Genomic DNA, 26,575 nt, shown 5'->3' on the forward strand with positions numbered 1-26,575 from the left:
AAACTATACGGGTTGTAACTGGTTTTTCACCCGGACATAAAACCGTTGTAGACTACGGTTTTGTGTACAGGAAAAAAACAGATAAAACTGTAAATGGTGCAAAATGTACAGAACCGGATGCTACGTTTGGCAAACAGTTTTCAATGACATGTCTATACAAACGGTTTGCAATACGGTTCCATATGGTTTTTACACTGAAACCGGATACAGGAACCGCATTGCAAAAACGTGGTGTGAACGCAGCCTTACACAGTGTTCCTTGATTGAGCCGGAGGTGGGACTGGCTGGTCCGCAGCACAGGTGGGGTGAGCGCCAGCAGAGAGGGTGAGCGCATACACCATTGGACCATTGGATTTATAGATCCACACAAGAGTCGGATGGGCACTGCAAACACCTATGAACTGAGATAAATAATACCTAGGGGTAGTAAAAAGCCTTGGGGTGCTAGACAGTAGATGCAAGCATGTATATCGATATCTTATGCAAGAAGAAAAATGTCTGCACTCACCAATTGACTTTGAAAGAAATTTTGACTTTATTCAGCGTAGTAGCAATGTCCATAGAAAATCCAAAAAATACACCCAGGTGAGCAGGGAGGGGGAGCAGCTAGCGGCTCTGCGGCCGAAGTGTTAAGGAACTACAGCACCGTTTCTCGTCTGAGACGCTTCTTCCGGTTCCTCATTGGATTTATTATTAGTATTATTATTAGTAGTAGTAGCAGTAGTAATAGTATTATTAAAAGAGCAAAAGAGTTATATCCATCTCACCCTTGGGATTGCGCTCGGACTGGACCAGGACTAGTCCACTTAGCACATAGAAAGAAGAGAATGTCCAGCGCCAGACTCGTGCAAGGAACTTCTTTATTAGGTTGCCATGGGAAACAACAGGAACTCAAGTAATGCAGACTCGTGCAAGGAACTTCTTTATTAGGTTGCCATGGGAAACGACAGGAACTCAAGTAATGTAGACTCGTGCAAGGAACTTCTTTATTAGGTTGCCAAGGGAAACGACAGGAACTCAAGTAATGTAGACTCGTGCAAGGAACTTCTTTATTAGGTTGCCATGGGAAATGACAGGAACTCAAGTAATGCAGACTCGTGCAAGGAACTTCTTTATTAGGTTGCCATGGGAAACAACAGGAACTCAAGTAATACGAAGAAGAGAATGTCCAGCGCCAGACTCGTACAAGGAACTTCTTTATTAGTTGCCATGGGAAACGACAGGAACTCAAGTAATGAGTTACCTTAGTTACTGTCATTTCCCATGGCAACCTAATAAAGAAGTTCCTTGCACGAGTCTGCATTACTTGAGTTCCTGTCGTTTCCCATGGCAACCTAATAAAGAAGTTCCTTGCACGAGTCTGGCTCTGGACATTCTCTTCTTTCTACGTATTATTAAAATCATTATTACTGCCACTATTATTCACATTTGTTATTATTATTATTATTTATTCACGAGATTCATGCATTATTATTAGTAGTATTTTTGTAGGAACAAGTGATAATGTAGTTTATATCCAATATTTCTTCTTTAAAACTTAAGTAGAAGTTCCCAGTGATTTCCCAGACTCCACAGCTGCTGTGGAACTACAAATTCCAGAGAGCCCTGGCAGCTGATGTGAGCAGCATGTTCCCTGCAGGTCAGTGGTGGGAATGCTCATGCGTGCCCGGGCTGAAGGATGAGGGGGAGGAGGAGGAGGAGGAGGGAGGACAGGGCTCAGATACTACTGCCTCCTCTCCTCACTGCCCACTGACAACTGGCAGCCGCCCGGTGCTCACCCCTCTCCTCCTTCTCCTCTACATCCCGGGGTTTTCTCTCTCTTTCCTCCCCAAGCAATGTGAATGGGATTGTGGTGGCATTTTCTGGGCGAGGATGCTGGCAGGGGCGCGGAGCTCTCCTCTCTGGGCAGCAGTAGGACGCCGGGTGCCCACTTCTTGCCCTGAGTCGCTGCCAGTCTCTGTGTCGCGATAGCGCAGGATAGTCGCAGGTACATGGTTGGCACAGGGTAGGCTGGGCAGCTCCTGCCAGGCTGTGGTGGTCACTGGAGGACACAGCCATCACTCCGAAGAGTTGGGAGAACTTTTTTTTCTTTGCCTGCGGGATTTCATTTCCTACCGCGCCGTGTGAACCAGGGCCAGGACTCGTGTGGAGAGATAAGTGGTGACTGTGCCCATCATGTGGGCTGAGGCTTCCCCCCTGGCACTGCTCACTGCCGCCTCCTTCCTGCTGGCCGTGCTGGCAGCGGCCCGGGGCACTGGGGAGTACTGTCACGGCTGGACGGACGCGCAGGACGTGTGGAGAGACGGATTCCAGTGTCCGGAGAGGTTCGACGGGGAGGACTCTACCATCTGCTGCGGGACCTGTGTACTGCGCTACTGCTGCAACAGCGCCGAGGCCAGGCTGGAACAGGGCTTGTGTAATAACGACAGACAGCAGGGGGCGCCAGAGCACGGCAGAACCGATAAGGATAGCCCGGACTCCGCGGCAGGTAGGAGTGGAGTGCCAGCTTCTGGGGTGAAGTGGGTGGCACGGACAGGAGCAGTGCTTTCCAACTATAGTGCCTCCAGCTGTTGCAAAACTACAACTCCCAGCATGCCCGGACAGCCTTCGGCTGTCCGGGCATGCTGGCAGTTGTAGTTTTGCAGCAGCTGGAGGCACCCTGGTTGGGAAACACTGGACTGGAGCACAGGCTTCACTTACTGTATGTAACAGCAATAGATGTGACTCCCGGAGAAGACTTGTATCTACTCTATAGTGAATACATTGTTATATTTACACCAACATAGGCCATAGCGCAGCAGGAAGGCTCTCCTTATATATATTCCTTATATACATTCCTTATATATATTCCTTATATACATTCCTTATATATATTCCTTATATACATTCCTTATATATATTCCTTATATATATTCCTTATATACATTCCTGATATACATTCCTTATATATATTCCTTATATACATTCCTTATATATATATTCCTTATATACATTCCTTATATACATTCCTTATATAAATTCCATATATATATTCCTTATATATATTCCTTATATACATTCCTTATATATATTCCTTATATACATTCCTTATATATATTCCTTATATACATTCCTTATATATATTCCTTATATACATTCCTTATATATATTCCTTATATACATTCCTTATATATATTCCTTATGTATATTCCTTATATATATCCCTTATATATATTCCTTATATACATTCCTTATATATATCCCTCATATATATCCCTTATATATATCCCTTATATAAATTCCTTATATATATCCCTTATATACATTCCTTATATATATTCCTTATATACATTCCTTATATATATTCCTTATATATATCCCTCATATATATCCCTTATATATATCCCTTATATAATTCCTTATATATATCCCTTATATACATTCCTTATATATATTCCTTATATATATTCCTTATATATATCCCTTATATACATTCCTTATATATATCCCTTATATATATCCCGTATATACATTCCTTATATATATTACTTGTATATATTCCTTATATACATTCCTTATATACATTCCTTATATATATTCCTTATCTATATTCCTTATATAAATTCCTTATATACATTCCTTATATATATATTCCTTATATATATTCCTTATATACATTCCTTATATATATATCCCTTATATACATTCCTTATCTATATTCCTTATATATATATATATATTCCTTATATACATTCCTTATATATATTCCTTATATACATTCCTTATCTATATTCCTTATATATATTCCTTTATACATTCCTTAAATACATTCCATATATATATATATATATATATATATATATATCCCTTATATACATTCCTTATCTATATTCCTTTTATATATATATATATATATATATATATATTCCTTATATACATTCTTTATATATATATTCCTTATATACATTCCTTATCTATATTCCTTATATACATTCCTTATCTATATTCCTTATATACATTCCTTATCTATATTCCTTATATATATTCCTTTATACATTCCTTAAATACATTCCATATATATATATATATATATATATATATATATATATATTCCTTATATACATTCCTTATATACATTCCTTATATATATTCCTTAAATACATTCCTTATATATATTCCTAGGACATTTCATAGACTGGAGCTCAGGTGAAAATATACTATCTATCTCTCTATCTCATATTTATCTATCTATCTCATATCTATCTACATTGTCTATCTATCTATCTCATATCTATCTATCTCATATCTATCTATCTATCTATCTATCTATCTCATATCTATCTAATATCTCTCTATCTCATATCTATCTATCTATCTATCTATCTCATATCTATCTATCTCATATCTATCTATCTATCTATCTATCTCCTATCTATCTATCTCATATCTATCTAATATCTATCTATATCATATCTTTCTATCTATCTCATATCTATCTATCTCACATCTATCTATCTCATCTATCTATTAACTATATACATACTGTGGTTATCTATGTATTCTGTTTCCTTTTTATCTATTGACTATCTATATACTGTATCTATCTAGGTATTATGTTTCCTGGCTATCTGTTATCTTCTCTTGTCCATCTCTCATATCTATCTATCTATATCTATCTATCTATCTCATATCTATCTATCTATCTATCTATCTCATATCTATCTATCTATCTATCTATCTATCAATCTATCTATCTCATATCTATCTATCTATCTCATATCTATCTATCTATCTATCTATCTAATATCTATCTCATATCTATCTCATATCTATCCCATATGTATCTATCTCATATCTATCTATCTATCTATCTATCTAATATCTATCTCATATCTATCTCATATCTATCCCATATGTATCTATCCCATATGTATCTATCTCATATCTATCTATCTCATATCTATCTATGTGTCTATCTATCTTTCTATCTATCTCATATCTATCTCATATTTATCATTTATCTATCTATCTAATATCTATCTCCTATCTCCTATCTATCTCATATCTATCTATCTCATATCTATCTATCTTTCTATCTCTTATATCTATCTGTCAATCATTTATCCATGTATCTATTGATTTATCATCTTTTTTCATTTCCAAATTTCTGAGTTGATTATTTAAAGGGTTAGACATAATACATAATAATGTCTCATACTGAGCTCTTGGAGTAAGGAATAAGATGTCCTTCTAGTCTTCTTCTAGTCTTCTTCTAGTCTTCTTCTAGTCTTCTTCTAGTCTTCTTCTAGTCTCATTAGACTTGTATGTGTGTTCCCTCTTAGTGGTGTCATGTCCAGTACGGGATCTGCTGAGGTCCATTAAATACACTGACTATTGGACACTCACCCATTTCTGGGGCTCTTGAGATTGAAATGAATTAATTGTTTTTGGTTTCAAATGAAGTTGTGGAAACTAGGGGTGAACCCGGGCAGGGGCGCGCTGTGACCCATCTAGGTGCCCAGACTTTGGGGTGTAGATTATTCTCTTATTCCTAGTAGAAAGTAATGTGTGAATATTTGACTGCTAAGAGTCAGTTCAGGCTCAGAATGTATTTCAAAGGTGTCAGTGTCTTCATGGGAGAAAACTGGCAGATTTTTCCACTTCTTAATACATAAAGCATTTCTCCGGGGGATTCCAAGATCAATACATAATCTGTGCAGGGGAGGGCGATGACTGAGGCTGGAAGGAAGTTTGGGGACTGAGATTTGATGGAAATAGTTTCTGGGGATTGCAGGAAAGTATCTGCGGCAGCTGCCGGTGTCACTGGATGTGACTTGGACGGGGTTACACATGGTGTTTCTGAGCTGTTTGCTGGTGAAAGGTGTCGGGAGCATGTTGTTTTGGAACTTTTTTTTTCCGGAATGGAAGTTCTCAGCTCAGAACACTTGGGCGTCTACACTGGCATGGGGCGACCCAGATTACTTCCGAATGAGCCCATTCATTGTGGGGTGGTAGGGTGCCAGTGCGGAGCATTGTATGGTCATCTCTCATAGGAGTTAGTATAACTTTAGCTTTGCGAATTGACTTCAAATGGCATGAAACATTAACCCATAGAAGACCAAGTCCTCATTTGCATTTATTGGATGCTTTGCATTACAAAACATCACTTTTCCACTGTCAGTCCTCTTATAAGAATTACACCCATAAATCTTCATCCCTAAATGCTAGTCATAGGGTGTCCCAAATAAAAAATAGTTCATAGATTATGTTATACCCCCTTGTCGTTATTTAGAATGGGGAAGAGAAATGACTCTAAATGCCCTAGGTGTGACGGGGAGGGGGAGCGTTGGTGGTGGTGTTGGGGGGGGGGGGGTCGGGTTGCTACAGTTTGTTATTGTTGAGAAATGTAAAAAAAAAAAATGTTTTTCTGAGAATGTAAAATGAAAAAAAAAAAAAAAGAATTACACCAATGAAGAGGTTGTCTCATAAAGACGCCTGTCCATTTTCTCTGGTAAGGATTATAGAAATCATAGAAAGTACTAAGTAAGAGCAACATCTGCTGCGGTGGACCCTGCCGACCTATGTATTATACGGTCAGGGGGACATTTAAATTGCTATAGACAGAACTACAGTTCCCCAGGCAAAATGTATGGCCAATACAACAAATCTTCCGAGATTTGTTTTGGATCTGATTCGGCGAAGCTGTTGGATATAAATCCCGAATCGGAAGTGACCCCAATTGCCAAGTATGTAGAGAAGCAGAGACTCTTGTCAAAGACAGGAGTCCCTGCTCCTGTACAGTACACTGGGTGGCTGAAATGGGTGCAGAGCATGAGGAGGTGTGAAAGCTGAACTCCATAGTGCATCGCCACTTATCTCTACTCCACTTAGTGTACATGCTCAGGGGCAAAACAAATCTGAAAGAAATCACAAAAAGTCAGGTTTTAATTTTACTTTTTAGGTCTTTTTTATTATAAATTTTTTTGTAATTTTTTGGGGTGTAAATTATTGTGAAAATTAATCTCTCCAGGGGTAATTGTCTTTAGAGAGAGGTTTATCTTCACTTAAATAAAAAATAAATAAATAAATAAAAAAAGACTATTTTAGTTGGGGGCCACTGCTGATTTTTTTTTCTTCTTTTTTTCTCTTTTGCAGAAATACTTATTCATTCACCTCATTGGGGATCTCCTCTCGCTAAATGATGTCTCCCATAAGGTCAGTGGTCTCCAAACTGTGGATCTCCAGATGTTGCAAAACTACAACTCCCAGCATGCCCGGACAGCCGTTGGCTGTCCGGGCATGCTGGGAGTTGTAGTTTTGCAACATCTAGAGGTCCACAATTTGGAGACCACAGGGTTAAAACATCCTGTGATGATTCACCATAGAAGAACAAATGTTACGTTTAAAGGGGTACTCCAGTGGAAAACATTTTCTTGTAAATCAACTGGTGCCAGAAAGTTAAACAGATTTGCCAATTACTTCTATTTAAAAAATCTTAATCCTTCCAGTACTTATCAGCTGCTGTTACGATCCACAGAAAGTTCTTTTCTTTTTGAATTTCCTTTCTCCCTGACCACAGTGCTCTCTGCTGACACCTCTGTCCATTTTAGGAACTGTCCAGAGTAGGAGCAAATAACCATAAAAAACCTATCCTGCTCTGGACAGTTCCTAAAATAGACAGAGGTGTCAGCAGAGAGCACTGTGGTCAGGGAGAAAGGAAATTCAAAAAGAAAAGAACTTCCTGTGGATCATAACAGCAGCTGATAAGTACTGGAAGGATTAAGATTTTTTTTTAAATAGAAGTCATTTACATATCTGTTTAACTTTCTGGAGCCAGTTGATTTAAAAGAAAATATTTTCCAGTGGAGTACCCCTTTAATGTTAAGGCATGGAGGGGGAGGGGGTGAAGATGTTTTGCACTTTTTCCCACTGAGTCACAGTCTGATAGGTAGTTTTACCTGTAACTGACTGGTATAATCCTGGTATTTACTATGGAATAGAAGTCTTTGGTAACCTGGCAACTAATGTGTGTGCGCACTGACGATCAATAACGCAACTGATCGGAGGCGCCATTGAGTTCACTGGGTCCTCGCAAAGCACTAGATAACACCCATAACAGATAGTTGTGAGGAAGCTTGATGTTTCAGGGTTAAACAGTCATAAATCCACATTAAAATTATTTTTTAAAATGTATATAGCGCACACAGATTCCGTAGCGCTGTACACTGTTCACTCAACTTGGTCCCTGTGCCCAATGGGGTCAAAGTCCAAGAGGTCAAACAGTGATGTTGGGGTCATCGCACTGACCTGTTATTTTGGATATTTATTTGCAGTACGTTCCTATAGAACAGTGTTCCCCAACCAGTGGGCCTCCAGCTGTTGCAATGCTACAACTCCCAGCATGTCTTTAAAACATTTGGCATGCTGGGAGTTGTAGTTTTGCAACAGCTGGAGGCGAACTGGCTCGGAAACGCTCCTCTAGAGCCCAGGTGTCCAACCATGTTACCATCTATTTACACGACTGAACCTCCAATGTACTGCCTAAGCCCGTTTTTCCCAACCAGGGTGCCTCCAGCGGTTGCAAAACTACAACTCCCAGCATGCTGGGAGTTGTAGTTTTGCAACAGCTGGTGGCACCCTGGTTGAGAAACACCTGTCCGGGCATGCTGGGAGTTGTAGTTTTGCAACCACTGGCGGCACTCTGGTTGGGAAACACCTGTCCGGGCATGCTGGGAGTTGTAGTTTTGCAACCACTGGCGGCACTCTCGTTGGGAAACACCTGTCAGGGCATGCTGGGAGTTGTAGTTTTGCAACAGCTGGTGGCACCCTGGTTGGGAAACACCTGTCCGGGCATGCTGGGAGTTGTAGTTTTGCAACCACTGACGGCACTCTGGTTGGGAAACACCTGTCCGGGCATGCTGGGAGTTGTAGTTTTGCAACCACTGGCGGCACTCTGGTTGGGAAACACCTGTCAGGGCATGCTGGGAGTTGTAGTTTTGCAACAGCTGATGGCATCCTGGTTGGGAAACACCTGTCTGGGCATGCTGGGAGTTGTAGTTTTGCAACAGCTGGCGGCACGCTGGTTGGGAAACACCTGTCCGGGCATGCTGGGAGTTGTAGTTTTGCAACAGCTGGTGGCAAACTGGTTGGGAAACACCTATCCGGGCATGCTGGGAGTTGTAGTTTTGCAACAGCTGGTGGCACCCTGGTTGGGAAACACCTGCCTAAAAGGGGTCAGTTTTAGAACCCTGTCTATAGTCAGCTGTCACTGTGCTACTAAATACAAATTTCAGGTTCAAAATATAATTAATTGGCTAGGGCCCCATAGCAAAATGAAATGGGGCTCCAATATCTAAGGGTGCGTTCACACGGCCGTCTGTCCCCGGTTTTGTTTTTTTATTACCGTTTTGTTTCCGTTCTTGCAGACTGTAAACGGATTAAAAACTGTTTTAAAATTCCCATTCGTGTCAATGATATTTTTTTACAATCCGTTTACATACGTTTGTACTCGTCTGCGCTCATTTCCGGTTTTTTTTAGGGCAGAAAAAAAATGCACATGCTGTATTTTTCTTTCGTCAATAAAACGGATACAGTCAATTTAAAACATTGAAGTCTATGGAAAACGGATGAGCCTTTAATGTCATCCGTTTGCATCCGTTTTTTTTTATCCGTTTTTACTTCTGAGCATGCTCAGAACAAAAAAAAAAAGATATATTTTTTTGTTTATTAACTAAACCATAATGGATACAAACGGATAACATCCATTTGCTTCTGTTATTGTCTGTTTTTTTTGAAAGTCTGTTTTCATTTTTGACGGGAGAAGAACGGGACGGGTCTAGACGGCCGTGTGAACGCAGCCTAATAAGGGGAAACTACAACAGTGGCATAATAATATATAACAATAATAAATAACAATAACAATAATACATAACACTAACAATAAATAACAATAATAAATAACACTAACAATAATAAATAACAATAATAAATAACAATAATAAATAACACTAACAATAATAAATAACAATAATAAATAACACTAACAATAATAAATAACAATAATAAATAACACTAACAATAATAAATAACAATCATAAGGACAAATAATACTGCCATATATCAGTAGGAGTGCTAGAAAACAAAAAGCCACCAACTTGTTATTCCCTACAAATAGTTACAATGTTAATGCACCTAAGTGGGCCTCCTCAACTTTCGGGAGCAGCCGTGGCTATAGTTACATCCATGGAAAAAACAACCTAATACGGTGACAGATCCTGTTAGCATTTGACAAAAAACTTACCTAAGGTACACCAAAATATGGATGGGAAATCCTATTTAAGACTAGCCAAATAGGCATTACTGAATTGGCAGTGCTGACACCTCTGTCCGTGTCAGGAACTGTCCAGAGCAGGAAAGGTTTGCTATGGGGATTTGTTCCTGCTCTGGACAGTTCCTGACATGGACAGAGGTGAGAGCACTGTGGTCAGACTGAAAAGAACTACACAACTTCCTGTGGAGCATACAGCAGCTGATAAGTACTGGAAGGATTAAGATTTTTTAATAGAAGTAATTTACAAATCTGTTTAACTTTCCGGCACCAGTTGATTTGAAGAATTTTTTTTCCCTCCAGAGTACCCCTTTAAGCTTACAAGAAACATCAAAAAAGGGTCTGTGAACCCACCAATTTTGGCCAGACCGGTCAACCATCTAATGTGTATGGGGACCTCCCAGCTCTCCCCTGATGTCAGGGGCAATAAGGATTGGGGCGGTTATATGTGAACTAATTAATTATTTATTTATTTCTTTATCATTTTTATATTTGATCCTTTTGCTCTTGGGGAGATAAATCACTGTCAGAGGTGTCTGGCAGCATCTTACTCCCCTCTCCTCTTTGAATTACTATCACATTCAGCCACGCTGAGCGTGCGTGTGTATTGGGTGGTCGGGAGCCATAAACCGATAGATAAACAGCCTTTCGGACGACGTCTGTCTAATGTGTATGGGCACCCTTAATCTTGTACGCTACAAAAGCTTATTAGAAAAATCAACGCTACAAACCGGGGAATTTTTAGGAATGTGTTTGATGAATCGCTGGGATTATGACAGTCTTACCAGGCATTATAATACTGCCAGCCGGCAAATTGAACGTTCTTCTACCCTCCAAGGTGATGAAGGGGCTGTAGATGTTGAGAAACGGGAGGATTATCATAGTAATGAGTATGGTGTTTTATGCTGTCATCCTCTCGCTAAATGATGTCTCCCATTAGATCAGTGGTCTCAAACTGTGGTCCTCCAGATGTTGCAAAACTTCAACTCCCTGGACCCCCTGTTTGTAAGTGTGAGGTCCCCTTTCTCCCTCCCAAACATCAGTCACCACATCCATTGAAACACACCTGGGACAAATCACTACGACCTTGTGGAGAATGATCTTTCCTCCCACTACTCATTGAAACAGACAGGCTCCCTTTCAACACCTGATTAGTGATTTAATATCTCGGGACGACGCTCATTTTGTATGCTGTTAAAAATGAACATTGGGGCAAAGATCACATGAGAATTGCAAGACCAGCCATCAAACACAGGTACAGACACGATATTACGAACTACACTAACTTTACAGCCCCTATAAATCCTGCAATACCCCTTTATTGCAGTGTTTCCCAACCAGATGTTGCAAAACTACAACTCCCAGCATGCCCGGACAGCCGTTGGCTGTCCGGGCATGCTGGGCGTTGTAGTTTTGCAACAGCTGGAGGCACCCTGTTTGGGAAACACTGCATTAGATCATACACATATTATCCAGGACTGCAGAACACAACATAATAAGCCCCCCCGTCTTTGTCAAAAAAGTATAGGGGTATATACAGATACATGTCCCGTCCAGCAACCCAGCAAAAGTGGGGACATACATGCCAGTGCAGCTCTGGGTTAGGCTGGGTTTACACCACGTTTTTGCAATACAGTTCCCGTATATGTTTTTAATTTGAAAACCGTACGGAACCGTATTGAAAACCATATGCATTGACTCTCCATTGAAAACCGTATGCCAAAAGATGTGTCCGGTTGTGTCCGTTTTGCATCATGTACGGTTTTGCCAGTTTTTTTCCTGTTCCCAAAACCGTCTACCACGGTTTTTGGTCCGGGTGAAAAACCGTATTGAAACGTATGCTTTTATTTTTTTTTTAAAGGGTACCTTTCATCAAAAAAACTTTTGATATATTATAGATTAATGTATGCAGAATAAATTTCCAATACCATGTTATTAAAAAATATGCTTCTTTCTATTTGATTTTCCACTTTGAAAAAATGACCACTAGGGGTCTCCCTACCAGTCCTTTTTTATAGATTTCAGACTCATGCTGGAGTCCTAAATCTCAGACTGCAGCCGGGACACAGACAAACTCCCTGGCAGGGAGCAGTGCTGAGTTTGTCTGTGTCCCGGCTGCAGTCTGAGATTTAGGACTCCAGCATGAGTCTGAAATCTATAAAAAAGGACTGGTAGGGAGACCCCTAATGGTCATTTTTTCAAAGTGGAAAATTAAATAGAAAGAAGCATATTTTTTAATAACATGCTATTGGAAAGTTATTCTGCATACATTAATCTATAATATATCCAAAATGTGGTGTGAACTCAGCCTCAGTGTATGGAAAACATCAAGATGGTCAGGTCAGTAGGATGCCATTTAAAGGGGTACTCCGGTGGACAGCATTTATTTTTTTTTAATCAGAATTGTAAATTACTTCTATTTAAAAACCTTAATCCTTCCAGTACTTATCAGTTGCTGTATACTACAGAGGAAGTTGTGTAGTTTTTTCCAGTCTGACCACAGTGCTCTCTTTGTCCGTGTCAGGAACTGTCCAGAGCAGGAGAGATTTGCTATGTCAGTTCCTGACATGGACAGAAGTGTCAGCAGAGAGCACTGTGGTCAGACTGGAAAGAACTACACAAATTCCTCTGGAGCATATAGCAGCTGATAAGTACTGGAAGGATTAAGATTTTTAAATAGAAGTAATTTACAGATCTGTATAAATTTCTGGCACCAGTTGATTTAAAAAAAAAAAAAATTGTTTTCCACCGGAGTATAATTTATCCCTTAAGTCCAATATCATATTGGTGCACTAGTTACACTTATTGTAGCCTTGGGTTTTGTAGCAAACACTTTAATTCTTATGTGAGCGACCACCACTGTACACACATTGTTATGTATACACTATGGGGGAGATTTATCAAAACCTGTGCTGAGGAAAACTTACCCAGTTGCCCATAGCAACCAATCAGATCACTTCTTTCATTTTGCACAGGCCTTCATAAAAATGAAAGAAGCGATCTGATTGGTTGCTATGGGCAACTGGGCAAGTTTTCCTCTGCACAGGTTTTGATAAATCTCCCCCTATGTGAAAGTGTTATCTACACTAAGAGTACTATCCCAGATCTTTCCAGAATGGACAGCGGGAAACCCTAGAGAAATGAAAAGGGTTTGTTCACACGACATTTGGTGTACAGTAGTGTACGCTGGGATATTGCCCTGGTTGTCGTAGAACCTAAATGTGATGTGAACAGAACAAAAGCCGTACACTGGATATACACTCGACTGACTATTACCTCTCCAGATCCCCTTATACACATGAACGCTTGGCTCAGCTGATCGTTCGTGTGCTCTCAGTAAAAAGAGGGGGTAAGCTGCTCCCAGACAACTCTGAGGCTATAGTTACATAGCGGAATGTCCATGGCAAATGTTTCCCAATTCCAGTGTCCGCAGAAATAGACCTGTCTATTTTTTCTGTGGATTCTGCTCGGAAAGGCGTTGCCTTCTATGAGACAGCGCATTTCCGAGCAGTACTAGTGCCTGCCAGATTATTCAAATGTGCAGAATGTCCGCCAGTGTTTTTGAGCAGCCATTCCTCACATTTTTGGCTGTGTGAACCCGGCCTGACAATGACTTATTTCCCAAGGGGAAAAGGTTCAGACAGTTAAAACATGCCCAATCCTTCTCTCTCCCAACATCATTTGATGGGGAGAGTTGAGGTTCCGCCATATATTGTGATACCACTATAATGCTGCTACTTTCTTTTTGTGAAATGGCTATTTTCTGTTGGAGTTGTCTCCCTCCAACTACAAGTCCCAGGTCCCCCTGTTTGTAAGTGTGAGGTCACTTTTCTCCCTCCCACATATCAGTCACCCCATCCATTGAAACACACCTGGGAAAAAATTACTGCGGCCTTATGGAGAATGATCTCTTCTCCCACCCAGCGGTCGCTCTACTCATTGAAACAGACAGGCTCCCTTTCAACACCTGATTAGTGATGTAATGTCTCGGGACGACGCTCATTTTGTATGCTGTTAAAAATGAACATCGGGGCAAAGATCACATGAGAATGGTACAGACACTATATTATGAACTACACTAACTTTACAGCCCCTGTAAATTCTGCAATACCCCTTTAATGCAATTTTCCCAACCAGATGTTGCAAAACTACAACTCCCAGCATGCCCGGACAGGCGCTGGCTTTCCGGGCATGCTGGGAGTTGTAGTTTTGCAACAGCTGGAGGCACCCTGGTACGGAAAAACTGTCAAAATGTATGTCTGCCAGTATGTGTATATATATATATATATATATGTATATATATATATATATGTATATATATAAAACATTAAATCTCATTCTCAAGTCCAAAAAGTTACATGACATGAAATCCTGGCCTTCCAGCCTGGACCTTTTGTGCAGAAAGTAAAGGAAAGACATCTGCGTCTACCGAAAATCGGCCAAGCATGTGGTAGTCAGCAGAAAGAATGCCTGTCACACCTACATAGATCAGCAGGAGCGGTGAGCAGACTCCCATGCGGGATCCCCGAGCAGCCATCACACTAACACCCAGCACTTTTGTAGGATCAACACTTTCAACATCTCACAATGTATTCCGGTCTTAGAACATTCTTCAGAAAACGTCCAAGACAGAAAAGAATCTGCCTGGGATGAGCGACCTGGAACAGAATAAATATTCATAGTAATCTGGGTTATAAACCTACAACACAAGTCACTTGTATGGTTAGAGCTCGGCTAGGAACGTCGTTCTCCTTCATGGGGGGTCCATTCCAAAGATTAGAAGAGAACAGAAAACTATCATATTTACTAAGACTAAAACCCATGGTGATTTCTCCGATAGCCCTTTGCCATATATCCTATAAGTGCATTAAGAGAGAGGGAATCTACTGAGCTCTTCTAATATTTAAAGGGGTTGTCCAGTATTAGAAAAACAATGCTTTTTGGTCCCATTCACTTTAATGGAGCTGAGCTGCAGTACCAGACACATCCTGTGGACAGGAGTGGTGCTGTTTTAGCAAAAAAAAAATAAAAGTGGAGTTTTTCTAGTACTGGACAACCTCTTTAAATTCTGGAGGATTTAAAAAATATATGCAAAGGAATAGTGGTGCCCATAGCAACCAATCAGATCAATTTATTGATCTCAAATCTATCTATGTCATATCTATCTATCTCATATCTATCTCATATCTATCTATCTATCCATCTATCTATCTCATATCTATCTATCTCATATCCATCTATCTATCTATCTCATATCTATCTATCTATCTCATATCTATCTATCTATCTCATATCCATCTATCTATCTATCTCATATCTATCTATCTATCTATCTCATATCTATCTATCTCATATCCATCTATCTATCTATCTCATATCTATCTATCTATCTCATATCTATCTATCTCATATCCATCTCTCCATCTATCTGTCTATCTCATATCTATCTATCTCATATCTATCTATCTATCTATCTATCCATCTATCTATCTCATATCTATCTATCTATCTATCTATCTATCTATCTCATATCTATCTCATATCCATCTATCTATCTCATATCTATCTATCTATCCATCTATCTGTCTATCTCATATCTATCTATCCCATATCTATCTATCTCTTATATATCTAGCAAACAGGTAAACGCAGCAGCACTCCAGCGTAGTGAAAAATAGTGACTTTATTTATCACCAAAATACATTGCGACGTTTCAACCACCTCTCGTGGCCGTCCTCAAGGCTTGAGGAGGACGGCCATGAGAGGTGGTTGAAACGTCGCAATGTATTTTGGTGATAAATAAAGTCACTATTTTTCACTACACTGGAGTGCTGCTGCGTTTCCCTGTTTGCTGTATCTAATTGGGGCTCGAGGACCAGGGCACATCCACAGCCTGCACCCTCTACAACACGCCTAATTGAGTGCTGCTCCACCTGCTTTTTCTTCATATCTATCTATCTATCTATCTATCTCAAATCTGTCTATCTATCTATCTCATATCTATCTATATATCTATCTATCTACATCTAGCAAGTGGAGCAGAAGGTGGGTGCAGGCTGTGGTTAGGCTCTGGTCACGAGCCCCGCTTCATACAGCAAATAGATACACGGCAGCACTCCCATAGTAGTGATCAAATAGTGGCTTTATTGAATCACCAAAGTGTTACAGCGACGTTTCGGACACCTCTCGTGGCCTTCATCAAGCAACACAAGTGAGAGGTTTAAGTAGTGGCATCCCATTCTGTTGGGTGTCAACTTAATTATAATATGTAAACAAACATAGTGACTAGGAGTACAGCAGCGGTACTCAATACAGAATACATTTAAGGAGACCAACCTTGCTGTAAAATAAAAATATGTGAAACTCCACACCGTGCATATAATAATTACAACAATCCCATATACAGTGCATCTGGAGTAAAGCAGTAGTGGGCGATACCTTCAGATCGGGTCAGGAGGTGGAGTTCTCTTAGATCCCATGTTGAGCAGCAAGTAATCAGAGAATAGCAAAGACCACAAAACAAAAGTAAATGGAGGCTTCCGAAGCCGGCGGAAGTGACGCGGGATGCTCGCGCATGCTCACTGGCTGATTGTAGAACTCTGTGTCATCTTTAGGGTATGTTCACACTGAGGAATTGGCGAGGAATTCTCACTTAAAAATTTCTATTTTTTTTTCTGCGCGGAATTCCATGTAGAATTCTGCATGTAAATATAAATTTAAACTGTTTTTTTTTTTTTTTTTTGCTGGACGACAACCACCAATTAGAATTTAGCTAATTTTTTTTTTTTTTTGCGCTGAACGGGGTCGGGCTGAAATAAAAAAATTTCATGGATTTCTATGGGACAAAGACGCAGATTCGGCATGAAGAAAGAACTGTCACGATGCCGGCTGGCAGGTAGTGGACCCTCTGTGCCAGAGAGGGATTGGCGTGGACCGTGCTAGTGGACCGGTTCTAAGCCACTACTGGTTTTCACCAGAGCCCGCCGCAAAGCGGGATGGTCTTGCTGCGGCGGTAGTGACCAGGTCGTATCCACTAGCAACGGCTCACCTCTCTGGCTGCTGAAGATAGGCGCGGTACAAGGGAGTAGGCAGAAGCAAGGTCGGACGTAGCAGAAGGTCGGGGCAGGCAGCAAGGATCGTAGTCAGGGGCAACGGCAGAAGGTCTGGAAACACTGGCAAGGGACACACAAGGAACGCTTTCACTGGCACTAAGGCAACAAGATCCGGCAAGGGAGTGCAAGGGAAGTGAGGTAATATAGGGAGTGCACAGGTGATAACTCTAATTGGAACCACTGCGCCAATCAGCGGCGCAGTGGCCCTTTAAATCGCAGAGACCCGGCGCGCGCGCGCCCTAGGGAGCGGGGCCGCGCGCGCCGGGACAGAACAGACGGGGAGCGAGTCAGGTAGGAGAGCCGGGGTGCGCATCGCGAGCGGGCGCTACCCGCATCGCGAATCGCATCCCGGCTAGCAGCAGGATCGCAGCGCCCCGGGTCAGAGGACGTGACCGGGGCGCTGCAGCGGAGGAGGTGAAGCGAGCGCTCCGGGGAGGAGCGGGGACCCGGAGCGCTCGGCGTAACAGTACCCCCCCCCTTGGGTCTCCCCCTCTTCTTGGAGCCTGAGAACCTGAGGAGCAGACTTTTGTCAAGGATGTTGTCCTCAGGTTCCCAGGATCTCTCTTCAGGACCACAACCCTCCCAGTCTACTAAAAAAAAATTTTTTCCTCTGACCTTTTTGGCAGCCAAAATCTCCTTGACCGAGAAGACGTCCGAGGAGCCGGAAACAGGAGTGGGAGGAACAGATTTGGGAGAAAAACGGTTGAGGATGAGTGGTTTGAGAAGAGAGACGTGAAAGGCATTAGGGATACGAAGAGAAGGAGGAAGAAGAAGTTTATAAGAGACAGGATTAATTTGACACAGAATTTTGAAAGGACCAAGATAGCGTGGTCCCAACTTGTAGCTAGGGACACGGAAGCGGACATATTTAGCGGAGAGCCATACCTTGTCTCCAGGGGAAAAAACGGGGGGAGCTCTTCTTTTCTTATCCGCGAACCTCTTCATGCGTGAAGAAGCCTGTAAGAGAGAATTTTGGGTCTCTCTCCATATAATGGAAAGGTCACGAGAAATTTCATCCACAGCGGGCAGACCAGAGGGCAAGGGGGTAGGGAGGGGGGGAAGAGGGTGACGGCCGTACACCACGAAAAATGGGGATTTGGAGGAAGATTCAGAGACCCTGAAGTTATACGAGAATTCGGCCCATGGAAGGAGATCTGCCCAGTCATCCTGGCGGGAGGAAACAAAATGTCGCAAATAATCACCCAGGATCTGGTTAATTCTTTCTACTTGTCCATTGGACTGGGGATGATATGCAGAGGAAAAATTTAATTTAATCTTGAGTTGTTTACAGAGAGCTCTCCAGAATTTAGACACGAATTGGACCCCTCTATCCGAGACAATCTGCGTAGGCAACCCGTGAAGACGAAAAATGTGTACAAAAAATTGTTTAGCCAACTGAGGCGCAGAAGGAAGACCAGGAAGAGGAATGAAATGTGCCATTTTGGAGAATCGATCAACGACCACCCAAATAACGGTGTTGCCACGGGAAGGGGGTAAATCAGTAATAAAATCCATACCAATCTGAGACCAAGGCTGTTCGGGGACAGGCAGAGGATGAAGAAAACCAGCGGGCTTCTGGCGAGGAGTCTTATCCCGGGCACAGATAGTGCAGGCTCGCACAAAGTCCCCAACATCCGTCTCCAGAGTTGGCCACCAATAGAAGCGGGAGATGAGTTGCACAGATTTCTTGATGCCCACATGACCTGCGAGATGGGAGGAGTGACCCCATTTGAGGATTCCGAGGCGTTGGCGTGGAGAAACAAAGGTCTTTCCTGGAGGAGTCTGTCTGATGGAGGCAGGAGAAGTGGAGATCAGGCAGTCAGGTGGAATGATGTGTTGCGGAGGGAGATCAACTTCTGAGGCATCCGAGGAACGAGAGAGAGCATCGGCTCTAATGTTCTTATCGGCAGGACGAAAGTGAATCTCAAAATTAAATCGGGCAAAGAACAGAGACCACCGGGCCTGGCGAGGATTCAGCCGTTGGGCCGACTGGAGGTAGGAGAGGTTCTTGTGGTCGGTGTAGATAATAACAGGAAATCTTGATCCCTCCAGCAGATGCCTCCATTCCTCAAGTGCTAATTTAATGGCTAGAAGTTCTCGATCCCCGATGGAGTAGTTCCTCTCCGCTGGAGAGAAGGTCCTAGAGAAAAAACCACAAGTGACAGCATGCCCGGAAGGATTTTTTTGTAGAAGAACAGCTCCAGCTCCTACTGAGGAGGCATCAACCTCCAATAGGAAGGGTTTGGAAGGGTCAGGTCTGGAGAGCACGGGAGCCGAAGAAAAGGCAGACTTGAGTTGTTTAAAGGAGTCTTCTGCTTGAGGAGGCCAGGACTTGGGATCAGCATTTTTCTTGGTTAAAGCCACGATAGGAGCCACAATGGTAGAAAAATGTGGAATAAATTGCCTGTAATAATTGGCGAACCCCAAAAAGCGTTGGATAGCACGGAGTCCGGAGGGGCGTGGCCAATTTAAGACGGCAGAGAGTTTGTCTGGATCCATCTGTAGTCCCTGGCCAGAGACCAAATATCCTAGAAAAGGAAGAGATTGGCATTCAAACAGACATTTCTCAATTTTGGCATAGAGTTGGTTGTCACGAAGTCTCTGAAGAACCATACGGACATGCCGGCGGTGTTCCTCTAGATTGGCAGAAAAAATTAGGATATCGTCCAGATATACCACAACACAGGAGTATAATAGATCACGAAAAATTTCATTGACAAAGTCTTGGAAGACGGCAGGGGCATTGCACAGTCCAAAGGGCATGACCAGATACTCAAAGTGTCCATCTCTGGTGTTAAATGCCGTTTTCCACTCGTCCCCCTCTCTGATGCGGATGAGGTTATAGGCGCCTCTTAAGTCCAATTTAGTGAAGATGTGGGCACCTTGGAGGCGATCAAAGAGTTCAGAGATGAGGGGTAAGGGGTAGCGGTTCTTAACCGTGATTTTATTAAGACCGCGGTAGTCAATGCAAGGACGTAGGGAGCCATCTTTTTTGGAGACAAAGAAAAATCCGGCTCCGGCAGGAGAGGAGGATTTACGGATAAAGCCCCTTTTTAGATTCTCCTGGACGTATTCGGACATGGCAAGAGTCTCTGGGGCAGAGAGAGGATAAATTCTGCCCCGGGGTGGAGTAGTACCCGGGAGGAGGTCGATAGGGCAATCATAAGGCCTGTGAGGAGGTAGAGTCTCAGCTTGTTTTTTGCAGAAAACATCCGCGAAGTCCATATAGGCCTTGGGGAGACCGGTTACTGGAGGAACCACAGAGTTACGGCAAGGGTTACTGGGAACCGGTTTTAGACAGTTCTTGGAACAAGAGGACCCCCAACTCTTGATCTCCCCAGTGGACCAATCCAGGGTTGGGGAATGAAGTTGAAGCCAGGGAAGTCCAAGGAGAATCTCCGAGGTGCAATTGGGGAGGACCAAAAGTTCAATCCTCTCATGATGAGATCCGATGCTCATAAGAAGGGGCTCCGTGCGGAAACGTATGGTACAGTCCAATCTTTCATTATTTACACAATTGATGTAGAGGGGTCTGGCGAGACTGGTCACTGGGATGTTGAACCTGTTGACGAGGGAGGCCAAAATAAAATTTCCTGCAGAACCAGAGTCCAAGAAGGCCACTGTAGAGAAGGAGAAGGCAGAAGCAGACATCCGCACAGGCACAGTAAGACGTGGAGAAGCGGAGTAGACATCAAGGACTGTCTCACCTTTGTGCGGAGTCAGCGTACGTCTTTCCAGGCGGGGAGGACGGATAGGACAATCCCTCAGGAAGTGTTCGGTACTAGCACAGTACAGGCAGAGGTTCTCCATACGGCGTCGTGTCCTCTCTTGAGGTGTCAGGCGAGACCGGTCGACCTGCATAGCCTCCACGGCGGGAGGCACAGGAACAGATTGCAGGGGACCAGAGGAGAGAGGAGCCGAGGAGACGAAACGCCTCGTGCGAACAGAGTCCATATCTTGGCGGAGTTCCAGACGCCTTTCAGAAAAACGCATGTCAATGCGAGTGGCTAGGTGAATAAGTTCATGTAGATTAGCAGGAATTTCTCGTGCGGCCAGAACATCTTTAATGTTGCTGGATAGGCCTTTTTTGAAGGTCGCGCAGAGGGCCTCATTATTCCAGGACAATTCTGAAGCAAGTGTACGGAATTGTACGGCATACTCGCCAACGGAAGAATTACCCTGGACCAGGTTCAACAGGGCAGTCTCAGCAGAAGAGGCTCGGGCAGGTTCCTCAAAGACACTTCGGATTTCCGAGAAGAAGGAGTGTACTGAGGCAGTGACGGGGTCATTGCGGTCCCAGAGCGGTGTGGCCCATGACAGGGCTTTTCCGGACAGAAGACTGACTACGAAAGCCACCTTAGACCTTTCAGTGGGAAACAGGTCCGACATCATCTCCAGATGCAGGGAACATTGGGAAAGGAAGCCACGGCAAAACTTAGAGTCCCCATCAAACTTATCCGGCAAGGATAAGCGTATCCCAGGAGCGGCCACTCGCTGCGGAGGAGGTGCAGGAGCTGGCGGAGGAGATGACTGCTGAAGCTGTGGTAGCAACTGTTGTAGCATAACGGTCAGTTGAGACAGCTGTTGGCCTTGTTGCGCAATCTGTTGTGACTGCTGGGCGACCACCGTGGTGAGGTCAGCGACAACTGGCAGAGGAACTTCAGCGGGATCCATGGCCGGATCTACTGTCACGATGCCGGCTGGCAGGTAGTGGACCCTCTGTGCCAGAGAGGGATTGGCGTGGACCGTGCTAGTGGACCGGTTCTAAGCCACTACTGGTTTTCACCAGAGCCCGCCGCAAAGCGGGATGGTCTTGCTGCGGCGGTAGTGACCAGGTCGTATCCACTAGCAACGGCTCACCTCTCTGGCTGCTGAAGATAGGCGCGGTACAAGGGAGTAGGCAGAAGCAAGGTCGGACGTAGCAGAAGGTCGGGGCAGGCAGCAAGGATCGTAGTCAGGGGCAACGGCAGAAGGTCTGGAAACACTGGCAAGGGACACACAAGGAACGCTTTCACTGGCACTAAGGCAACAAGATCCGGCAAGGGAGTGCAAGGGAAGTGAGGTAATATAGGGAGTGCACAGGTGATAACTCTAATTGGAACCACTGCGCCAATCAGCGGCGCAGTGGCCCTTTAAATCGCAGAGACCCGGCGCGCGCGCGCCCTAGGGAGCGGGGCCGCGCGCGCCGGGACAGAACAGACGGGGAGCGAGTCAGGTAGGAGAGCCGGGGTGCGCATCGCGAGCGGGCGCTACCCGCATCGCGAATCGCATCCCGGCTAGCAGCAGGATCGCAGCGCCCCGGGTCAGAGGACGTGACCGGGGCGCTGCAGCGGAGGAGGTGAAGCGAGCGCTCCGGGGAGGAGCGGGGACCCGGAGCGCTCGGCGTAACAAGAACATGTTCACTCTTCATGCGGAAAAGAATTCAGCGACGGAATTCCGCTTGCGGAAATTCCTCAGTGTGAACTGAGCCTCAGTGTGAACTGAGGAGCGGAAATACAGTAAAACTCTATTGGGTTTTTCATTGCTGACTGAATTGGAGAGGAATAAGCGAGCGGAATTAGGCTGGGTTCACATCACGTTTTTGCCATACTGTTTTCAATCCGTTTTTCTAAAGAAAACCGTATGGCAAAAAAACGGATGGAACAGTATGGAAAAAAGTAAACCGTATGCATTTTTAAACAGTATACTGTTTTTAAAAGTGCATACAGTTCCGTCAGTTTTTATAGAAAAAAAAAAACATAAGTTTTTGAAAATTTTGTCCATTTTTAATGGGAGGGGTCTTGGGTGGGGACTTTAGGATTCAAATGCGCATGTGCAAAGTAAAAACGTATACGTTTTTCCCGTATGGAACCGTATACATGTGCGTTACCCATTGACGTCCATGTTAAAAAAACGTATGCGGTTGCAGCACGGTTTTTAAACCGGAGACAAAATCGTGGTCAACTACGGTCTTGACTCTGGTTTAAAAACCGTACTGCAACCGCATACGTTTTTTTAACATGGACGTCAATGAGAAACACACACGTATACGGTTCCATATGGGAAAAACGTATACGTTTTTACTTTGCACATGCGCATTTGAATCCTAAAGTCCCCACCCAAGACCCCTCCCATTAAAAATGGACAAAATTTTCTAAAACGTATGGTTTTTTTTTCTATAAAAACTGACGGAACTGTATGCACTTTTAAAAACAGTATACTTACTTTTTCCCTTACTGTTCCATCCGTTTTTTTGCCATACGGTTTTCTTTAGAAAAACGGATTGAAAACAGTATGGCAAAAACGTAGTGTGAACCCAGCCTTACTCAAGTAAATTCCTCTCCAATTCCTCAGTGTGCACATACCCTTAGTGAGTGCAATCCATTCTTGTGATGCGCGCTTATGTACTGTCCTGGGTGGCAGCGGTGCCATCTTTAGTGCTGGAACCTGGGCTATTAAATGCCAATGTGCATATATGTATACCTAACACCTCTTCCCAGCGGACTTAGAGTACCAAACCCTAAGTGTCTTTCCTTAGCTTTTCGGGATTAGCACTAGGGTATAACAATCCTGGCCATCCATCCTCCACAACAGAGGGGTGATGAACCTAGATGGGTACAAGTCCCTGATATGGAAGTACGTGCTGCATAAAAACTGTTGCAGTGTTGAGCCTTTTGGATCAGCATCCATGGATATCAAAATTGAAAAATAAAAGTATAAATAGAAATAAATAAAGAAAAAAGAAATGATTGCTTCTACGCTGTGCTCATCTGGATCTACATAATTCGTTATCCATTTCAAATGGTAGTCGGGGATCTCTCCAGCAAAATAAAAATATAAATAATATATAAATGAACAAAAACACAAATCGGGCAGAACTTATATATATACATATCAGGCATTACAAATGTCATGTGTAACCTTGAAGTCTACGTTGAGGTCTCTCGGTTTCAAGGACTGAAGTTTGAAAATCCAGCTTAATTATTTCCTCTTTAGGGTATGTCTACACTACGGAATTCCCGCGGGCAGAATTACGCGGTGTAAACTTAACATTAAGTGTGAATGGGTCTCCGCGAGACCCATTCACACTGCGGAATTTCAGCGGCGGACAATTCTGCCAAATTCTGCTGAAATTGTTCCGCGCAAAGAAAGAGCATGTTCATTCTTTGCTCGGAAATCCGCAAGCACTGCATAGCCGTCAATGGTGATGGCGTGGTCCTTCCGCCGGCTACCAGGCTGCCAGTGAGCGGAGATTCCGTTCACACTCTGTAGTGTGAACATACCCTTAAAATACTGATCCTGTCTCCTCTTTTTAATGGAAGGACATGGTCCACAAGCATAAATCGGAGGTCCCTTTCGCTGTGTCCAGCCTCAGAGAAATGCCTTGGTAGTGGGAGATCCTGCCTTTGTTTGCGTATTGTGTAACGGTGATGGTTTATGCACATTTTGAAATCGCAGGTAGTCTCACCCACATATAGTTTGTGGCATGGGCACCAAAGTATGTAGATGACATAATCACTTGTGCAAGTAAGGTAGAAAGGGATTTTATACTCTACACCTGTCTCCAGATGGCGGAAGTACTTTCCCTTCTCCATATAGGTGCAATTCACACATAATCTGCAGGGGTAAGAGCCAGTGTTGCCAACAGATAGGAAGTTTTCTGTGCGTTTTTTATGGACACATCAGCCTTCACTAACTGGTCTTTCAAATTCTTAGGCCGTCTATATGCCATCAATGAGGGAGTATGAAATTCACCCACTTTGGGATATTCTTTACTAAGGATTCCTCAATACTTTCTCAAAATGTTAGCCACTTTGTAGAGTAAGTGGAAACAAACGCTATCCTCTGTGATGAAGATTTCTCTTTGTTAGGGGAATGTAAGAGGTCCTGTCTTTTAGTTGACATAGCTTGCGCTTTACATTTGTAAAATTAGCTTAGTTGGATCCCTCTTTTGAATGAAGCTTTTTGCCATTTTTTTCAAGTGCTGGTTCCACATAATTGGGTGTACTGATGATTTTTTTGGCCCTTAGCATCTGAGTGACTGGAAGGGATTGTATGGTGGGTTTCGGGTGGCTGCTATCGTACTTTAAAATTGAGTTACAGTCAGTGGCCTTTGTGTATAGATTTGTGGTGAGACAATTACCACTGATCTGTACCATCGTGTCCAAGAATTCTACACTCTTACAAGAGGATGTTAGGGTGAAAGAGATGTTTGGATTGATAGAGTTTTGGTAAAAGTGGAAGCCATGTATCTGGTCTTGGGTACCTGACCATGCAAGAAAGATGTCATCAATATATCTCCACCGCCCCAGCACATGGCTAAAGTGGTGGGAAACATAGAACAGGTTTTCCTCAAGACCAGCCACAAAAATATTTGCATATGTCGGCGCCACATTCTATCATCTCCTATCTATCTATCTATCTATCTATTTATCTATCTCATATCTATCTCATATCTATCTATCTATCATCTATCTATTTATCTACAGTCATGGCCGTAATTGTTGGCACCCCTGAAATTTTTCAAGAAAATGAAGTATTTCTCACACAAAAGGATTGCAGTAACACATTTTTTGCTATTCACATGTTTATTCCCTTTGTGTGTATTGGAACTAAACCAAAAAAGGTAGGAAAAAAAGCTAATTGAACATAACGTCACACCAAACTCCAAAAATGGTCTGGACAAAATTATTGGCACCCTTAACTTAATATTTGGTTGCACACCCTTTGGAAAAAATAACAGAAATCAGTGGCTTCCTATAACCATCAATAAGCTCCTCACTCATGATGCCTTGCACACATTCAAGGCACCCCGTGCCAGAGGCGGCAAAACAACCCCAAAACTTCATTGAACCTCCACCATATTTCACTGTAGGTACTGTGTTCTTTTCTTTGTAGGCCTCATTCAGTTTTCAGTAAACAGTAGAATGATGTGCTTTGCCATAAAGCTCTATCTTGGTCTCATCTGTCCACAAGACGTTTTCCCAGAAGGATTTTTGGCTTACTCAAGTTCATTTTGGCAAAGTGTAGTCTTGCTTTTTTATGTCTCTGTGTCACCAGTGGGGTCCTCCTTGGTCTCTTGCCATAGCATTTCATTTCATTTAACCCCTTAACGACGCAGGACATATATTTACGTCCTGCGCCGGCTCCCGCGATATGAAGCGGGATCGCGCAGCGA

The 26,575-nt window shown here is 43.0% G+C and overlaps 1 protein-coding gene across 1 annotated transcript in view; it reads left to right on the top strand.

Annotated features, from left to right (window-relative positions):
* Positions 1-1,682: 1,682 nt before the first annotated feature.
* SHISA2 (shisa family member 2) overlaps positions 1,683-26,575 on the top strand; it is a 33,443-nt gene continuing 8,550 nt past the window's right edge. The window contains exon 1 of the mRNA XM_056561780.1: positions 1,683-2,488. Coding sequence (XP_056417755.1) covers positions 2,176-2,488 — 313 coding nt within the window. The 5' untranslated portion in view covers positions 1,683-2,175. The remainder of the gene's footprint in view (positions 2,489-26,575) is intronic.

The sequence above is a fragment of the Hyla sarda genome, chromosome 2 (assembly GCF_029499605.1).
Source record: "Hyla sarda isolate aHylSar1 chromosome 2, aHylSar1.hap1, whole genome shotgun sequence".
Classification (NCBI taxonomy): Eukaryota; Metazoa; Chordata; class Amphibia; order Anura; family Hylidae; genus Hyla; species Hyla sarda.